Below are 18,992 nucleotides of genomic sequence, written 5' to 3'. Positions count from 1 at the left end.
TATTTCTTTTTCAAAGTCAGTATACTGCATAAATACACCATCAAAAGGCTGACAAATTAAGACTGGATTTGGGCTATGTAGATGCGTCTGGATCAGTTTGAGTGAACTATTCAGAATTGTTTACATATGACTGGGGAATGTAACCAAGGAGTAGACTTGAAATTGCCAATACAGAATCATCAAAATCAAATCAAGTAAAACTGGAAAGAAATAACTGAGAGGTCAGGAAACTAATGGGAACTCTATAACCAACATAGGAGACGAAGTTGACAGTGGGCCAGTACTGACATGCAAATAAACTTTTGTCTTTCTAGTCTAATATTAAAAACTCTAAAATGTGTATTTCACTGGCTAAGAAAAGAAAAAGGGAAAAAATGTATTTTCTCATGAAAAAAGCATGCTGTGTCACTGCAAACATTTTTGTATCGCTGGTTTGCTGTAAAGAAACCTTCCTAAACTGCTGGGACATCTAGTCATATCTCTTGGCTCTGGTTGTTTGTTTTGCCTACTCCGGTCATAGTCAAGGGCAAGTTTGGAAGAGCTTTTCCAGGTAGTTGTGGTGCTGCTTTTGAGATGTGTTGGTGAGGAATTGAGATGGTGTCAGTTTCCTTTCTTTGGAAAGCAAGGGTAGTAATTCTTACAGTCTATGTTTTATACTGAGAACAAAGAGTTTTAACACTTCATTTTGCTACCATGGTCAAATTCAGTGCATGCATATTTATCCTTCTGCAGCAAGATGACCAGCATAGTAGAATGGATTTTTGCTGTCATGATGACCAGTTTGACCAGCAGGAGGGAAATGACCTTTATGAATCTATATAAAGAGTTTACACTGACCAGCATCCAGTGCGTGGACAAGTCTGGAAGCAACTAGCTGTTGCAGTCTGGAAGCTGGCTACTGCAGACATCAGCAGTCTGCCATTAATCCAGTTTGAGCTCTTGGTGATGCGGCATCACAGATTTATGAGGTGATTCAGTTAAGTGTGAGGAACATAACTAATATGACTGATGTCATTAGATGGTTTTCAGAAAGGAGGTTTTCCAAACTGCTCAGGATGTCAATATGCAAAATGTGATGACCAAAAAATGTGTGTATGGGACAATATTTGAGAAGAAAGCGATATTAAAGTATAGCATTTCCCTTTTGAGGGTTAACAGTTTTATTTCTAGGACACAGTTATCAACAAGGTGTTTTTATACCATTATCAAAAGCATTGTGTGAAAGTTCTGACAGTAAGAAGAAAAGGTCAACATCTAAACAAATTGCACATCATTAAATAACAACAAGAAGTGCTACTATATGGATCATAGAGCAAGCAAGATTTGGGGACGTTAAAAATACTGTTTTCCAAAACAATGCATTCATTCAGAATTTAGTGACTACAAGTGTTTCTCATACATAAAAATGTGCCACATATTAGAAGCATTTAAGATTAGTAAACATTTCCAGTTCATCCCTAAATGTCTGTTTTGGAGTATTTATTCCAATAGTAAGGTTAGTTTTTTCCTAAGGAAAGAAAGTGTACTAAATGGTATTTAATGCCCAAAGGAAAGCAGCTGTTGTTTTTAGTCTGTCCAGAAATCAGCTAATGTTATAACTGAAGCTGAGAGAGAAAGGGCAAAGTCATGTGGGAGTAATAACTGTGTGAGGAAACAGGCACTCTTGGAATGAGAAAGGGTAGGTGGGTGGATTATGTGCACATAATGTTGATGATGCAGCTATACCCACAGGAATGCTGAGATGTTGCACTCCTCTGCTTCATTTCAATCTTGGATTTTAGTGCACAAGATCGTAGGATACCAAAACCAATGACAGTCTTTAATGAGGGCATGTCCTTGTATTGCAAAGCAATATTATTGAAGGGTCTTCATCTATTTTTCCTGCATATTATTCAAAAAATTGTCCTTTTACATCACAGTTCTTTGAGAGCTTCACTGAAATAGTAAGGACTGAGGAGAGTGAGGACAAGGTGTTACAGTGCTCAAGGACAATATTGATCCCAACTCACTGTCTTATAGCTTGCACTGCTATTTCTTTGAATGCCAAGTAAATGTAAAACCTAACTAGAACCTAAATAATGTAAAACCTGCATTTATAAACACATTTCTCTCTACATGCAAGACCGTATGTATGTACACATACTATGGAAGGGAGAAAAAATGCTCACTCACTATTTCTTACTTATGACAATAGCAGAGATTTAGTGTATATGACAAATCAACTTTATTTAAATAAACTTTATTTAAATTTAATTTAAAATTTATTTTAATTTAAAATTAGCAGTCAGGTTGTAGAGTTGAGAATTAAAAAGATGGTAGGAGCCCACTGCTGGCAAGGTTTTAATTTGAAGATTTATAATCTCTGATTACAGCTGCTACTCCTGCTTCATCATTTTTGTATTGCAGTATGTAATGTTTTCTGTCTGAAAACTTCTGGGTAGCAGCAGTATTCTGAATTAGGGATGGACAGCAATAAACCTAAAATTTAGTGTTCATTTAGTAAATGAGTTCTTCCTCATACAGCCACAATTTCCTTACTTTGATCATCAAGTATTTTCTTTCTTCTTCCATAGCCTGTTTCTTACTGTCACTTTTCATATACACATAAATACACCTTTTCTAAAGAAAAATCAAGGACAGATAACCTCACATGCTTTTAACAGTCTGTATATTGTTAAAAAATTAGGCTCTTTTTTCTATATGGCACATGAAACAGCTGAAAAAAAATCCACTGTTTTTAGCAGCAATAGCAGCAAGCAGTAAGAATATTAATAATTTATCTGAAGAGCAATTAAGACAAGTACAAAAATAAATAAATAAATAAACTGACAAAACAGAGCAATGGAAATATAGTCGCACAGCTATATTGCTAGTCATTGCAAAACTTTTAGTTTTTGATATCTTCCTGTGTAAATAAATGTGATTATTATTTATTCATTGATTAATGCCTCTACTTCCACATACCTGGCATGTTTTAATTGATGAAATTTTACTACGTGTCATATCACAAATGAAAGACAGTAATGATGGTAGTCTCATCTTACTGCCTGCAAGAAATTCTCTTTTAAAAAGTTATTTTCTTATGGTCATTCTTCATCCCCATGGAGATAAGCAAAATGGATCTACTTTTAATTGCAAAGCAAGAATATTTTATGTAAAGTTTTTCTTTAATCTTACACTGCTTTATGAAGGGAACTGATAACTGCTTTTTGCACAGATAAGGACTGAAATAAGATAAAGTGACGTTTTCAGTAGAGGTGGTCAGAGAGCACTCTGTTGTCTATGTTGTGTATCTTCAGTGTTTAGCTTCACATGCAAGAATAAATTACTTATTGTGAGAAAGGAGAACAATTACTGAAGAACTCTAATCCCAAGGATGACTGTAGGAATGTAATGCATATTTTAGTCTATGCTTAAATGGATTGAAAGAGTTGAGAGAAGTCATGCACAAACAAACCAGCATTTTTTAAGATATAACTCTTCTGTTAACAAAAAATCCATTCTTTGCATGGAACCTAAATTAAGTGAATATGTTGCCACAATTTGCTATATGGAAAGAAACTTCATCAAAATCAGCATGTCGGTTTCTTAAAGTCTATATTATAAGTGGCATTATCTATTAATTTCATATTAATGTAAATGTTCTGAGCCAGGACATTAGGTCACTGGATATTGTATCAGCTATGAATGAAGTGAGGCTATAATAAAGGAGAAATTACTGTGCTTTGCAATACATTCCATTCTTCAATGTAACAATTTGAAATACTTATTCTTTTATAGAAATGAACATTGAGACTTCAGAACTGCTGATTAGTATAATTCACTGTTCTAGTTTAATTCCAGAATGTATCAAGTCCTTACACAGTCTTACATCAGTTATATATATTCAGTGAGTTTTACTGGAAATGACTAGTGCAGAGGTAAAATAGCAGGAGTGGTTTTAACAAAGGACTGAAAAATTGCACAGAAAAAGAAAAAAAAAGAAAGAAAGAAAGAAAGAAAAAAGGTTACATTCCACAGGCAAATCTGATTCAAATTAGTTGCAAACAGCTCGTAAATAAATGAATTCACCATGAAGATTTAACAAATAGATAACACAATAATATCATTGCAGTGTTTCATTCTTCAGGTAGCTTAGTAAGATTTGCTATTCTTAGCAGAGACACTTAAAGTCCACAGAACTTGAAATCTTGAAATCTTCATTCAAGCAATGAGTTCTACTAGTGTAAGGATTGAAAAGAAGATTCTTAAAATACTTCCATGTTTGACTTTGTTGTTGTCATTTCAGTTGATAAAGGACAGCAAGCATTAGATATGAGAGTAATATAGAGTCAAATTAAATTGCTCATATTATGAAATATGTTGCAATATAGTCCACCTTTGAGATCTCTAAAGCTGCCTCCTTGGATTGCACTCACAATTTCACCAAGCTTTATACCACTGAGGCTGGTATACCATCCTTCTGCTGGTTTTGAGAGCAATCTATCATTGTGCACTCAACCAGTCAGTTGAGTCACTCAAAGGTGCAGTGAGGACTACTACTGTGAACTGCTATTACTATTCATTGTGAACTACAAACATCCAAAGGACAAAAAGTTGTTTGTCTGTTAGTTGTTCTTTAAGACATGCTCATATATACAGTCAGAATTTGTCCTCCTATTTTTCCTGCCAAAGTTTCTGAGGGATTTTCAGGTATTCTGAGACTGACGGGAAGAAAGATTGTATGTGTGCTGCACAAGTTGGCTGAGACAAGATGTGCAACCATATGAATGTAGACTGTACTTCTCAAGGAAAAGCAGTCATACATAGGTAGCCATTCTTTCTGGTTCTAATTGTCTTTGTTTCTTTTGTTTATCCTTTCATTCTGTTTCTCATGAGGAAAATCTGTCCTCTTGCTCTACAATAGGGGTATAATAATCCAACATCAGTGGGAAGAATAGGCCAATTTTATGGTATGTTTTTAATTGATGTCCTTGACCTCCATGGTGTTTATCACAAGCATCTGTCTTGCTGAATAATTTAAAAGAATGGTTAAGTAGTGAGGCTATTTGCAGGGGATACTCAGCAATTAGGAGAAGTTAGTCTCAGGAGTCTGAGCTTTTTTGACGATGCCTAAGAGGCATGTTGGTTGTGACTATGTTTTTAAGAGGAACAAAGAAAAAGCTGTTTCATAGATATTAAAAAAAAAAAAAAAAAATGCTATAGTTTCCCTGTAAAAAGATAAGTATAAAAATATTATAAGCTATCTAAAAGATTATATTACAGAGTATGTGGTCTAAACATGGATCTATTTAGCAAATTTCCAACACTCGTCAGTGGCTTGTCCTGTGCCATGTCCAAACACAAGGAGTCTCTGTGGACTGGAAGTGATTTTGCATTTGATAAAAGGTGTGGCTCATTAGGTATAGGAATGAACATGTAAAAATGTATATGTCAGGAGGTATTGCAGCAAAAGAGAAGGATGAAGTATTTTAAATAATAAAATATTTCCTGACATCTTAATTGTTCAGAATTAGCTCAGCTGGTATTCAGGAATGATACAACACAATTTTCCAGTACTTTTCCTTATTTTACCAGCTAGTATTTCACCCTACATAAGTATTGTGTAGTGCCTTTAAACATTATACAGAGTTCTGTGTCATTAGAGAAAAACTTGCATGAACAGTAAAAGAATTTTCTATTTATCTTGTTCTTTGGTTAGAGTCCATTCTAGATATGGAGAAGCTCCCTGGGACCTAAAGGAACTCAGTGCCTGGTACTTAAAAGCTAAGTGTCCCAGATGTTCTTCAGACAGAAATCTGACCAGTGCAGTGAATCTGAAATGCTCAGAGTATGTTGGGCATGTGCAAATGGGCACTCGTGCAGCAAACACAGTGCAATCCATCCAGAACCACCTGTAGGTGTCAAACTGACTGTATGTGCTGAGCTGACTCCTACAAAGTCTGCTCAGTGTCATGCTGCACGTGTGATGGTTGTGTGTCCTGGATGTCTGGCTGCCTGGCAGCTGCTGCCCCAGCTGGACTGCCGAGTACCTGAGAAATTCTAGACAAACAGCCAAATCAGTGATCTAGAACAAGCCAAAACAGTAGCTCACAGTGAGTAGCAGTAGATATGACAAGAACACATCAGTGGAGAATGGAAGCTCTCTGAAAAGGGAGATGGCCTGCTCACTGTTTCACCACTTCTTTTCAAGCAATGGGATATACATGGAAAAATAAAGCCTCGGTACATTTAGCCTCCATGGATTTCTTCTCTCCTGGGAAGCTGTCTGCATGTTGCAGATGTCCTCTGCTGCTTAACAGAGAGTCAGTCTTGCTCTCAGGACACAGCAGTTCTGTCAGAAAAAACAACACGAGCAGTGTTTCTACCATACATAATCCTGGGTGTGCAGCTATGCTATAAACTGCAGAGGGATGTCCCTTCTGACTAACATAACGAAGCACATTAGCTCTGCAAAACCTGCAGCCATCTGTGAGAAAAACAAAAGAGAAAACAGGCCATGGGGACAAACAGTCCCCCAGCTGTAATTTCCCAGCTGGGATGTTATTCAATGTGGCTCACTGCCTAGAAGCCTCAGCCTGTTTCTGATCTCCAGGTCAGTTTCAAAGTAGTTTTGTAATAAACCAGGCATGTTTATGTGTCCACCAAAAATAGCAGTAGCTGTTAAAGCTGAAGCCATTCGGCATGGCTGACACAGTCTTCAGATTCTTTCTCCTTAATTTCTTGGCCCAATTGTTTTGCAACATAATGCTGAAAAAACATAGTTCCTATGTGTGTTTGTTTTGGATAAATATCTGATCATCTTGCCATTATGACTACATTTTGGAATCTATTTCTTAAATGTTACATTTTGGTTTTTGGAAATGTGGAATTAAAAATACAGAAAGACAGCTGAGTTTCTGCAGATTTTATTTCTTAACCACCTTGTCACCATCTGCAGTTTGTTCTTTGTTAGAAATGTGATTTACTTTGCTTTACAGGATGCTACTTCTTATTTTTCCATTTGGTTACAAATCCTTCCATTTCATTTTATTTACTTCTTTCCATAATGAAGTATAACTTACTTTTGCCCCAGTTCCACTAAGGTTCTTTTTCTGCTCTTGTCCAGCTCACTTCAGGCATGATTTCTCTGTCTCAGTTCAGCCAGTAATCTGCAGAGAACAATATATAAATCCTGTGATCTCTCTCAGCATCTTTCGTATGATCTCCTTTCTCAAGGTGCCATGCAGGTAGAATAGGTGTCATGAATTTCCCACAGGCCTGGCAGGTAGCTACAAAATGGTAGCTGGTTACTACCTCCTTGGGCAGACTTAAAGCCGTGATGAAAATCTCCGTAATCTATTTTCCTGTTCCAGGAGCAGCCAGTTGGCTCATAATATAAAGTGGTGGGTGACAGAAGTATATTTTTCTTTCTCATTAGTTAAAGGTTCATGTTAATACTTTTTTGTTGTTCTTTCAGTGTTCGTAGTGAATCAGAATAATCAATGAACTGCTGTGTTTTTAATCAACAGATCATTTTTTTGATTTATGTGAGAGTTTGTGCCGAGAATCTTAAGAGAAATCACTGCAAAGTAGCATAGGAGGAGCAACTCACACTGTGTTGGAGTAGTGAGGTTATGTTTGGTTAGTGTAATTCTTAACACCAACGATTAAGCAATGAACAATTAAAGTAATACCTTTAGGTGAATGACAGTTCCCAGAAAACTGATAGTAAGACGAGCAAACAATGAAGGAAACCAGACAAGAATACAAAGTCCATTATCATAGCCTGTGAAGTAATAGTTTGCTTTTCTGTAAACAGACGAGACAATCCATCTTTGTTATACTTACTGTAGGCAATGTAAACATCATAGGTCTAATTCTTGTCTCACTTCGGGAGCACCTAGATTGATGGCAGCTGTACCAGAGCTGTCTGTGCTGCCACTGCTCCAGCACCAGGTGATGCGTGGGTAGTTGTCAGAGAAGACAGAAGGAATGATGTTATTACTATCCGTCTGTCAGTCCTTTGTTAGTGCAGGATTTGTCTCCCCTGATCTCCTGGATCTGAGGCTGAAAAGAGAATTAAGGAGCCCTAGCAGCCTTCTGGCAGCTTTGCTCCATTTTCTGCTTATCCCTGTAAGAAGAGAACAGAGGATACCATCTTCAGTAATGCAAAATCGTCCTTGCAGCAGCACTTAGGAAATTTTAAAAATGAAATTGTTTTGGAAGGGACAAGTCTTCTGGCTTCAGGGAGTAATACATATGTTTATGCCAATGCAAAATATTGTCCATTGTTTCAGTGTAGCTTACATATGTTTATTTTTACTTTCAAACAATAGGCAATGCCCCTGGGTGACAGTGCATAGGCTGAATGGGTCCTTAGAATGAGAAAACATGATTTGTCAAATGACTTATTCAGAAAATACCAAACTGAATGAATTCATTTGAACAGCTCTATTATGTTCCCCTGATGTGCTATTCTTTAAACAGAGAAACCTTATTAGTGTAACAGTCACTCCAGGCCTAAGATGCTAATGTTTTCTTTGGAACTATGTTGGAATCTACATATGTAGGAAACATTTTCATTTTCTAATTATTGCAAATGATGTTCTGTTCTTCAGAAAGAGAAGTGTTTTCAGGGGAAAAAGTTATGCTCAGGAAGAACCTAAGTAAACACTTTTAACTTCGGGTTTTCACTAGAATAACTAAAACCAAATGGATTTGGATTCAACCAAGTTATGAACTGCCGTGACAATATACTTGGAAAAGTACCTCTCAGTAACAAATTTTCTGTTTGTAGTCTGTCTACAGACTGAAAATAGTTAGTATTGCCGGATTGGTATACTAAACTTTGCTACTTCATTAGGCCAATAAGTTCAGATGCTCTCAGTTTGTTAAATTTCCTCTTTAAGAGAGAAGAGGTTAGATATTTATCACTATATTATAATTTTTAAAATATTCCAACATTTTTTTGTACAAAAAGTTTCCCTTAATCATGTCTTTATTTAGTACTGGGTATTCTGGGAATTTAGGAATGAGGAATCAGTCCCTCAAATTCTGGAGCTCATTCAGAGTTACACTGTCGAAGAATGATTCTCCTTCATGAGCATTGAAATAGAAAATTGTGTTTCATAGGATCCTGTGATTCATTTACACATCTGGCCAGCACTGATGCAGATTTGCAGTATATGCATGCATACTTACATGTACTGAAATACAATAGCTATTTTTACCCAATCAACCTACTTCTTAAATCACTTAGAACTAGTGATGTCGCCACAGCTGGTTGTGAATGTTGCAGAAGGAGTGCAATCAACAGTGAATAGTTGTATTATGAAAATGTTCTTACGTACTTTTCTTAAAGCTGAAGGAAGACTTCTGTTCAGAGCTGATGATGTCATTCTGCAAGTTATATACAATCAGGATGCATTTTAAATTTCTGAGAAATTAAGGAAGCAGGGTTAGGCTCATCCAAAACACTAAATATATAAAATATCTTTACAGAAAGCTATTCCAGGTTTTATTGGGGTGTTAATATGCTTTTAATACACTCCCACACTTCCTGACCAAAAAGCAAACCAACCAAACAAAAAACATTCAAGAGCTTGGTATATTTATCACAATAAATAAGCATTAAAAAACTGTCACCCATTTCTACTCTGACCTTGTCTCCATCACCTTGAAAACCTGATGTGCCCTCAAAACATGATAGCATAGCTAAGCAGCTCCAGCACCATAATTTTGTTATATGTATTTTATTTTGAATTTTCTGACATATCTGCTCTGTTCCTAGCTTCAGTCTAAGTGTGTCTCATCTGAACAGAAGACTCACAGCAATGTGAGCTCAATTCCAGGGCAATTGCTTGGGTAAGACAGTAAAATAGAAAAGTGGTGTGAAAGTATGTAGTGAAGCCTGGACCACTAAACTTATTTTTTCTGTTGGATAGCCATGGCCAGAAAAAATATCACAGAATGAAACTGGACATCTCGTTAGTGCATAGAAATCACAAAGCCACAAAGCTACTATAATAATAATAATAAATTAATTAATAAAATTAAATAATAATAATAATAAAAAAAAAAAAACCTGTGCCTATCTTCTACCTGGATATGTTCACTCTTTGTTCAAAATATTAATTAAGCCTGAGGTATAATTATCAGAAAACTTGCATGGGGTAAAATGTCTTTGAATTTTCCATGTTCATGCTCTAAGACCTATTACTTATTTTTAAGCTTCTTAAATTTGGCCATTTGGGAAAAAAAAAAAAAAAAAAAAATGTATACAGAGCTGTTCCTCTGACTTTATTTTCATCATTCTTTATCTTCACATTAATTTCTCAGGAATAATCAAGAGATAACTTGTACTTAGTCACATAGTGAGCATCCAGAGCACTAATTCACAGATTATGATTTCTTATCCATATGGCATTGCTTTTCAGTCATGCTTTTGGGGCCATCTTAACATTTAATTCATGAACAAATAGATGTGATAAACAACAGAGAAACAGCTTCCAGATGTGCATCATTTCTGACTCCTCTCCAGCATAAAAAAAAAATGAAAAAAAAATACACAGAATATTTCTTAACTTTTAACAGCACATAAAAAAAAAAAAAAAAAAAAAAAAAACTGGCATTCAAGGTATAGCTTAAAGGAAATTCGGACACCTGGATTCAGGAGAGGTATCTAGAACATAAAAAAGGATTCTAGTCCACTTTTATTCCTGAAATACAACAAACTGCCTTTGCTAATGCATACAAAAGTACTGCTATACTGACTGAGCTGACTGTCCAGGTGCCTATCTCCTATCCATAGAGAATCCAGAAATTACGTGTTCTGTTGCTGAAGTCTCCTGGAGAGTACCTTTTGATAAACACCCATGCTTGGCTAAAAATACTTGGCAGCATTGAATTCAGCTTAAAAAAAATAAAGGAAAAAAAAAAAAAAAAAAAAAAAAAAAAAAAACAGATGAGTAGTGACAGCCAACTTTGGGATGATAGTATAAAGTTCTGAGCATTTGTTTCTAAACTCAGAAGGCATTCAAGTTCTGAATTCCGGTTTCAAGGAGATGTTGAACTGCATTCCAGAGCACTTAGTGTTTTCTGTTGGTTAGCCTAGATATCGCAGTATTGTATATGTAAACTCTTATGAATTTATGTGCACTTTCCCTATTGCTTCCTATGCCTTTGGGTAAATGGGTCTGTGATACTTCTAGCATTCCCCCCATTTAGATGAAAGGGACTTGGAGTACACCTCAACAATTGTACTGGGTCTGGCTGGGATGTAGGCCAGGCCTACAGAGCCTATGACAATCTGTACTAAAAGGAAGAGAGAGATCTCAAATGCTATGATGAGAAAAATACAGTTTCTGTACACGTTTGCTGTATAGCCCTTTTGATAAACATTTTTGTGTACCAACCAAGAGGTACAAAAGGCTGTTAGAAAAAAAAGGAAAAAAAAAAAAAAGTGTGGGATAAAGGTCATTATGGAAATGCAGACCAAACAATGAACAGTTATAGAAATGCCCATAAATCAGAAAGTGTAAGCAGTCGTCTTAGTAAGAAAAATAATTATGATGTAATCTGGCCAGAACTAACAAGAACATGTAGGAAACAGGGAGGCAAGGGATTTAGTATGGAGGTTAGAAATGAAGATGGAGAAGAATTTAGAGGACTATATCTTGAGCAGCTCAAGAAACAATCATGAAGTCAAGTGCAGCGTTATCCTACAGCAACGTGTGGCAGAGAGGACTATTTCATAAGAAGCTTTTTGTTTGTAAATTGGATCATGCTTGAAGGTATTAAATGTGTTGATATGAACTGTTACTGTCTCTGCTGAGTACTGCAAGGAAGGGACCATGTCCCAGTCAGATATTTTAAATAGTAATCTCAAAACATGCAGTAGCCTGCACCATAATAAAATGTATGCATTTGAATCTGTGATAGATAAATTTCAAAGAATAAGAGTATGTTAGGAGAATTGTACATTTCCAAATGTGTTTGTTTATATGCTGAGTGTAGGCTGTGTTTTGAAACCATGGATTTGGTGGAAGTTGTACTTCCAGTTCTGAACCTGTTGTCTTTCTGGGGTTCTCTAACTGATGAGTTCTACTAAATACCATCATTTCCCGTGCTCTTAGTGGTCTGCCCAGTCTCTTTGCTGGCATTTACTGTTTGTACTCCTTTGTGACTAGCACAGCCTGCAAAAGACTGTTTAGTAGTATTTCACACAATCCAGTTAACTTGGTAATGTCACAGCTTAAATTGCCAATAAAGATATGCTTGTGCTGAGTTGCCAAACTGTGCTGGAATAGCCAGAAGACAGGCACATTCCTGCTTCTACCTGTTCTGTTCTGGGGTCAGAAATCTTTGACAGCAAACCTGGGGAGGGGGAGAAAAGGGAGGGGGAAGGAGAAAGAAAAACCAGTTAGATCTTAGACTGCTGCAGATGTTTCTTCAGTGAACAAAAGGCAGAAGTCTCCTGCGGCAGGTTATATTTTACGATATGTTTTTATAAATATATTTTAATTAATAATTATAAAATTATATATTATAATAAATATATTAATTAATATATTTTTAATGCTGATGAGCCTCATGTTACCTTGAAAAATAAGTTGGCTATCGTCAGAAGACCCTGAGGGCTTCAGTAGTGATTTTTCTTTCCTGATGCCTCAGAGACTTTCTGAAAGTTAAGGCTTGTCAATGTAAATGGAGGTTTGGCCAACCTTGTATCCCAAAATAGATCACTTGCCTCAGAAATAGTGTTGAATCAGGTTGCCAGTGCAGACTATTTTGCCTCCCCAAGTTGTGCTCAGAGAACTATTTGACCCATTTTTTTTTCCATTGGAGCAGGACAATTGATATAAAGAAGAGTCAGAATTTGCCCCAAATATTTCTCTGGCTCAGAAAAAGGCTGAACAGCTTGCTTGCTGTTACTGTTGTGGGATGCTGAGATAAAATAGATGTTTTTGTTGTTGTTCCATGACTTTTCTTGACAGATACTTACTATCATATGTTGTGTTCTTATAAAATTTCAGCGCCAGATTTTCAAAATTATCTAATACATCCAATAAGATTTCCAATAACTATCTCCATTTGAAGTTTCCTCATTTGAGAAATTGCTTCAAGTATCTCCATTTGAGTTCAGTGTCTCCAAGTTAAATGCCTGAGTAGAGATAAGATATTTTAGAAATCCTTTGTAAGCTGTTAAAACTCTGGCCTCAAGTTCAGTTGAAAATATTTCCCTACAGGGCTTATGGAAGTTATGTGAGTACCCTGCCTCTCTGTCTCTAAAACCTTCCTCACAGATGATTTGCTGAGTACACAGCTTCAATATGTTCTCATTCAGCAAGATTCCTTGTCCTCCTCAAGTGGGTGCACACAGCTTTATTAATCAAATGCAATTGATCCAGATCCTAGAGTAGGTCTTCACAGCTGGGTAACAGCTGGGCCTAACTACATATGTAGGGACCTTGCATCACTAACAGTGAACCTGCCTACTTCTGTAGGCCAAGAGACAGTGCAACACTTGTTTATATGTTGTGGCTTATTTTGTCCTACTAACATCTGAACCACTTAGAGATTTGTGGGTCTGTGCAAGCTATCCAGGACAACCACTAGACAGCGAAAGAAAAAATCAATCTCTACTGGTCTAATTACACTAGAAAATTATGCAGAAACTCTCAAAATAGTCCTCTCTCGGCATGGCTTTGTCATGGGTGAAAGTTGTGTTAGTTTCTGCCAGCTAGTCTGCTGTGACTCAGATATACATAGCTCTGCACTGTGCCTTGAAAATATAACCTCAATTGAATTAAACAGTTGTTATGACTGTTAGAGACTAAACACAGATCTAATGCTTAGGGCCTCGGAGCATCATTAGGAGCCCCAAAAGTCCTAGGTGGGTGGATTAGCTCCAGGAATGAGAGGTTCCCTGAGTGCATAAGATGTTCTGCTAGATATTTTATGTAGTGACAACAAAATTTTAAAGATGAAGAAAGAAAGAGACACAGTACCCTCACTAAGGTGTGAAGATTTCAGGATCTCCAGGAAGTTAAGCTAAACACAGACTTGGAAAATGTTGTAAAATAATATCAAAGGCTTAAGAAATAAAACAGGATATGATAGATTGTTGACTAAGGCTAATGACTAAGGCCTGTCAAAAGCTAAGTCAGAAGAGACCATGCAACAAGTAAAAGTTCTACCCTCAATAGTAGATACCAGTATTCCCAAAGGGAGGAAGTTAGGGTAGTATGCATACTCTTAGCTTGTCCCGTATTTTATCCTTTAAGTTCGCAGTCTTTGAAAACTTATAATATTGTATGGAATGTCTGATTAAACATAAGAGAAGCTTTAAAACCTGTAATGTGAACTCAAATGAAGCTGAAAAAATGTACATTTTTAAATCAATATTTTTTTAATTGCTACATACTAATTTTTGTATTGGCTTGAATTGTATTCAGTATTGTCAAAGCATTCATTGTCTGAAATAAATTGGAAAATAATTTTAGCTCCTGGAAATAGTCTGGAGAAATACAAAGACAAAGTTACAGGAGAAGCATAATATTCAGGTTAGTGATTCTGATATTTAGTTAGCATATTGAATACTTTGCTCTGCTTTACATCACTCCTAAATAGATTGCCCTATTCCATTTTGTCTTCTCCATTTCCCTCCTTGCTTTTGTCTCCTGTCACAAAGCTGAAGTTCAGCATTACCAGTTCATCTCTTTTCCATACCTCAGGATGGTACATGTGTCCAGAAACACAGGCCAAAACCAACAGATTTATCACAGTCTTAATGACAGCTGGCTGCATGCTGAGTGAATTCTTAAATTCCCCCGAAGTACCTTTTTGCCAAAACATGTGGAGTTGCAGCATTCAACATTTTATTGGGACCGTTATCTCCAAATAAAGAATGACTCCACTGGAAAATAAATATTTTGTATCAGCTGCAGACCTATTTTTAGCTTCTTGTTTGGTGAAACTTCAGAAAACATAATTAGCAATATGTTGTGAGATGTTCGTCAAGTCTTAAATTCAATTTTTGCAGACCACATTTGAGCACTACCTTGTCCACAACTTTACACTGTTGGAATCAGAAGATTTTTTTTTTTTTTTTTTTTTTTTTTAGTGAGAATGTGATTCTTCGCATTTTTTTGGGTAAATATTTGTGTTTATGAAGGTTTTAGAACTGGCAGTACTAAAGATTGAAATCTTCAATTTGTTTACATGGGAAGGCAAGAGTACTGGAATCATCCCCTAATTCTGTCACTTAAGAACTTCAAACCTTGCAGTGGGGTGATGGTGTTCTCAGAGAGAGAAAAGTAGAGCAGGTCAGGAACATTCATTCTCCCCCACAAATATTTGTAGTGCAAACAGAACAAGATTATTCTAATCAAAAACATAGACAGAAAATGTTAACTTTCTTGTCAAAAATAAGAGCTTCTATGTAATCAACAGAGGTGTGGGTATTTTTGTTTTGTTTTGTTTTTCCCCCAAGGAAATCTAAATAAACTGTCAAATTTAAAATTGGATTAAAACTAATTGAAAGATTAAGTCATATCTGGCTAAGTCTTGGTATGGAATTATAGTCAGGTGCCTCGTGATAATATAATATCTTCTGACCAGAATTCCTATTTGGGCTGCTTTTCCTGAAATACAATTACAGTTTCTCCTTTGGAACTTTTCTGTGAAATGAAGTTCAGTTTCTGCTCCCCAGATAAGCAGTTTGGACTGTGTGAATCAGATAAATGTGACCTTTCTATTTCTATAGAAGAAAAAATAAAGTTATTTTGCTATAAGAATGGTAAGACTGGAATTTTCTTTTCCTAGCCGAAGAAGTTTTCTTTGGTTCCCCTATGATTATAGATGGTCTGGTTCCAACTTCTCTTTTTTTTTTTGATAAAGTCACCAAATATAAGAAGGACAAGATGTCTTACATGTTATGGTCCATGTCATGGATGGAGCAAAAGTGTATGAAGGCTAGAAGGAAAGGAAGCAGGAGCATTTGGGACAGTTTCACACTGTTGGCTGGCTAACAAATAGTTTGCCATAAAAGTAGGGCTTCTGCCGCCTCTGTGCTGCAGTGTCCCAGCTGTCTCTGTACTGGTAAATTCTTGGTAATTGAAAGTGAAGCCTCTTGGCTATAATCATTTAAAAGAAACAGCTCCTATATTCTTCTGTTTCCATGTATTTGTGTTGACTGAAGGCTGTTATATATCAGTTTGTAGTTCAGTCTTACTTTCATTGACTTGTTTGACTTGCTTATTTTCAGTTGACCTCATTACAGCTTGACAGAAGTTTATGCAAAACATTTGGATTGTTGCAGATCTGTTTCTAGCAAAGTTAAAGGAGAAATAACTCTATTGAAATTGCATATTGACAAGATAGAGAACTTCACGTATAAATCATTTTCAGTTGGCTTACATCAAGTTATGTGTATAGTTGGCTTTCTGAGAAACCTAAGTTAAGGTCAATCCATTGAGATGAATCACAAGATTGCAATGAATTGTTTCATAACTGACTCGTGGTTCAATATAGAGTGAATAACATCACCCTGTCTGATACAGTAAAATACAAAGATCGAAATATCCAGAATAACAAAAAGCAATGCGAGTAAAAAACTGGTAAGTTTAATTACTTTTCACTGAGTAGTGACTTCAGTCTTGTTGCTTTATAAATGTTTCAAAGCACAAATAACATGTGTCGCTCATTTAAATAAGCTTCATCTGTAAAAATGATTAATCAAGTTTTCTTTTTTTGTTTGTTTGTTTTGTTACAGAAATCAGGAACTTAGCTGAATGCCTTTTTTTGGTTGAGTGTTAGAGCTAAGACAGGATTTATTTCATTAGCTGGGGTATGTGAGGTTAGTTCTTTCAGCTAATCTATTTCTCAGTAGCTGAAGGCTTTTCTTAATATTACAGATAACTTTATATGGAGAAGAATTCACTGGTTTAAAAAACTAATAGAAAATACTAGAACTAATTGAAAAGAATAAAGCTTACTGTGTAGCAAAATGGGAATCTGCAATATCTCTTTTATAGACAACGAGTAGGTAGTGTTTTGGGGGTTTGGGTGTGTTTTTTTTGTTGTTGTTGTTTGTTTGTTTTGGTTTCCTTTGGTTTGCTTGTTTTTGTTTTGTTCTGGTTTTGGTTTGGGGGGGGTTGTTTGTTTTCTAAAACCATACAAAACAAAATAACTTGGCTGTTACAGTGTAATGTAATGCATACAATACCTGTTCCACAATGCTGCTGAATACCTAAGAATTATTCTCTTAATTCTTTAGAGAAGGTTAATTATTCATAGTTCTTTAGTACTTTTAAAGCAGTCTAATCATCATGACCTGTGAATTTAAGTCTTTTTTTTTTTTCCATTCTCCTTCTAAGCATTTGACAGCACTTAATGACTTAATTTGCTCTGATTAGCTTACTTTATAGGTCTTCACTAATAAGTAAAGATGTTTTTATTTCAGAATACATGCTAATATGATGCACATAGTCATCAATCTGGAAAAAAAAAAAATGAGTCCATCATGGGTATTTTTTCCTTTGTTTTCTATTCCTAGTATCCAGATGTATAGATTAGTAAAGATTGTGAACAAGTTTCTGCTTAGCAATTGTTTTAATTTCAGATCTTTAAAGACATAATCCATTCTCCCCCCAGAACACATATATGCTGAAGCTGCACATTAAGGGTTATGTTTTTCCTTTATTGGTTACATTAATATCGATGAATAATGTCTTCCCATGGGGTAATCTAATTATGGTTTGAAATAATTGGTGAACTGGAACAGTGTCATAGATCAAGGAGGAAATTAATAAAAGGGTAAAGGTGAATTCTACAGGGCATGAGATCCTAACTAGGAATAATGAGATAATGAAATCAAGTTTCCATCAAACACCATTGATATCTATACAGTGAGTTCTGCTGAGCAGTGGAACTTGCAGAAGCTCTAGCACATGGGATATTTAAAACTGAGTTGAACAAACATGAAAAAAAAAAAAAAAAGGATTGTAGGGAACCAATTTTTCACTGGCAATGCGGTGGACTGGATGACCTAATATCTCATTTCTTCTGCTAGCGTCTACAAGTCTGTTTAAACAAATACTTGGAATTCTGTATGTCTTCTAACCTCACTTGGACTTCTTTTGTAGCAGGAGCAGCAGGAGCTCATTATCCTGTGAAAGTGCTTAACAGTAAATAGCTTCGTTTTCAGTCTTTCTTATAGGACAAAATTAAATTTTAGGATACATAGAGCCAAATTGTGCCTACCTGTTTACTTGCAGCAAAGAGGGCTCAGAAAAGTATTTGTCCTATGGATCACAAGAAATCCCCTTCAAATGGCCAACTGCATGTGAGATTTCAAATGGTGAGAAATAAGCAATGACTTCATTAATTTTTGACATTTTAAAACTGCATCTTTGTCTTTTGCAGACCACCTGAAAGGAGAACTAACCCAGAGGCATATTCAAAGAGCTGTTCTAGGTAAGACTTGAAACACTCAGAAGCAACAGGGATCACAAGTTATGTCCTTTGGCTTAATCTTTTTGTTGGTCAGGTTATTCTTTTTACAATAGTTTATGTCACAATGTTGCCACAGATATTGATTTGTCCTAAAACTGATCCTCAAAAACTTGCCACGATCTGTCTAACATCTTTTTAAATTTTCCTCGTTCCAAGAGTGACTGAAGGCATATACAGGTCATTTCTTTCACATCTAGTTATAGAAGTTGAAAAGTTATTCCTTGCAGCTTCTGTTGACACAGCTGTGAAGCTATAAGTGTCTATGTAAGTTGTTCACATAATTGTAAAGTCATCCAAATTTGGTTTAAGGTGCTTTAAGTGGACTCCACTGACGTTGTACTGAAACAGCCTTGGAGTGTCCATATGAGAATTTCACTTCTGGAACAGTAAACTGCAGCTAAAATGTGTCAAAAATAAAAAAAATTAAAATTAAAATTAAAAAAAAAAAAAAGCTGCTGGGATTAACAAGTTAATCGCACCTCAATTAGATCCAT

At 35.9% G+C, this 18,992-nt stretch overlaps 1 protein-coding gene across 4 annotated transcripts in view; it reads left to right on the top strand.

Moving 5' to 3' along the window:
* The window catches only part of KIF6 (kinesin family member 6), a 170,137-nt gene that overhangs the window by 120,173 nt on the left and 30,972 nt on the right, over positions 1–18,992 (top strand). For all 4 annotated transcript variants that reach the window (XM_035323279.1, XM_035323277.1, XM_035323276.1 and 1 more), the window contains one exon: positions 18,409–18,459. In XM_035323279.1, coding sequence (XP_035179170.1) covers positions 18,409–18,459 — 51 coding nt within the window. The remainder of the gene's footprint in view (positions 1–18,408; positions 18,460–18,992) is intronic.

The sequence above is a fragment of the Oxyura jamaicensis genome, chromosome 3 (genome assembly GCF_011077185.1).
Source record: "Oxyura jamaicensis isolate SHBP4307 breed ruddy duck chromosome 3, BPBGC_Ojam_1.0, whole genome shotgun sequence".
Lineage (NCBI taxonomy): Eukaryota > Metazoa > Chordata > Aves > Anseriformes > Anatidae > Oxyura > Oxyura jamaicensis.
The sequence above is the reverse complement of the archived record's forward strand: the minus strand, read 5'-3'. Positions and strand labels throughout refer to the sequence as shown.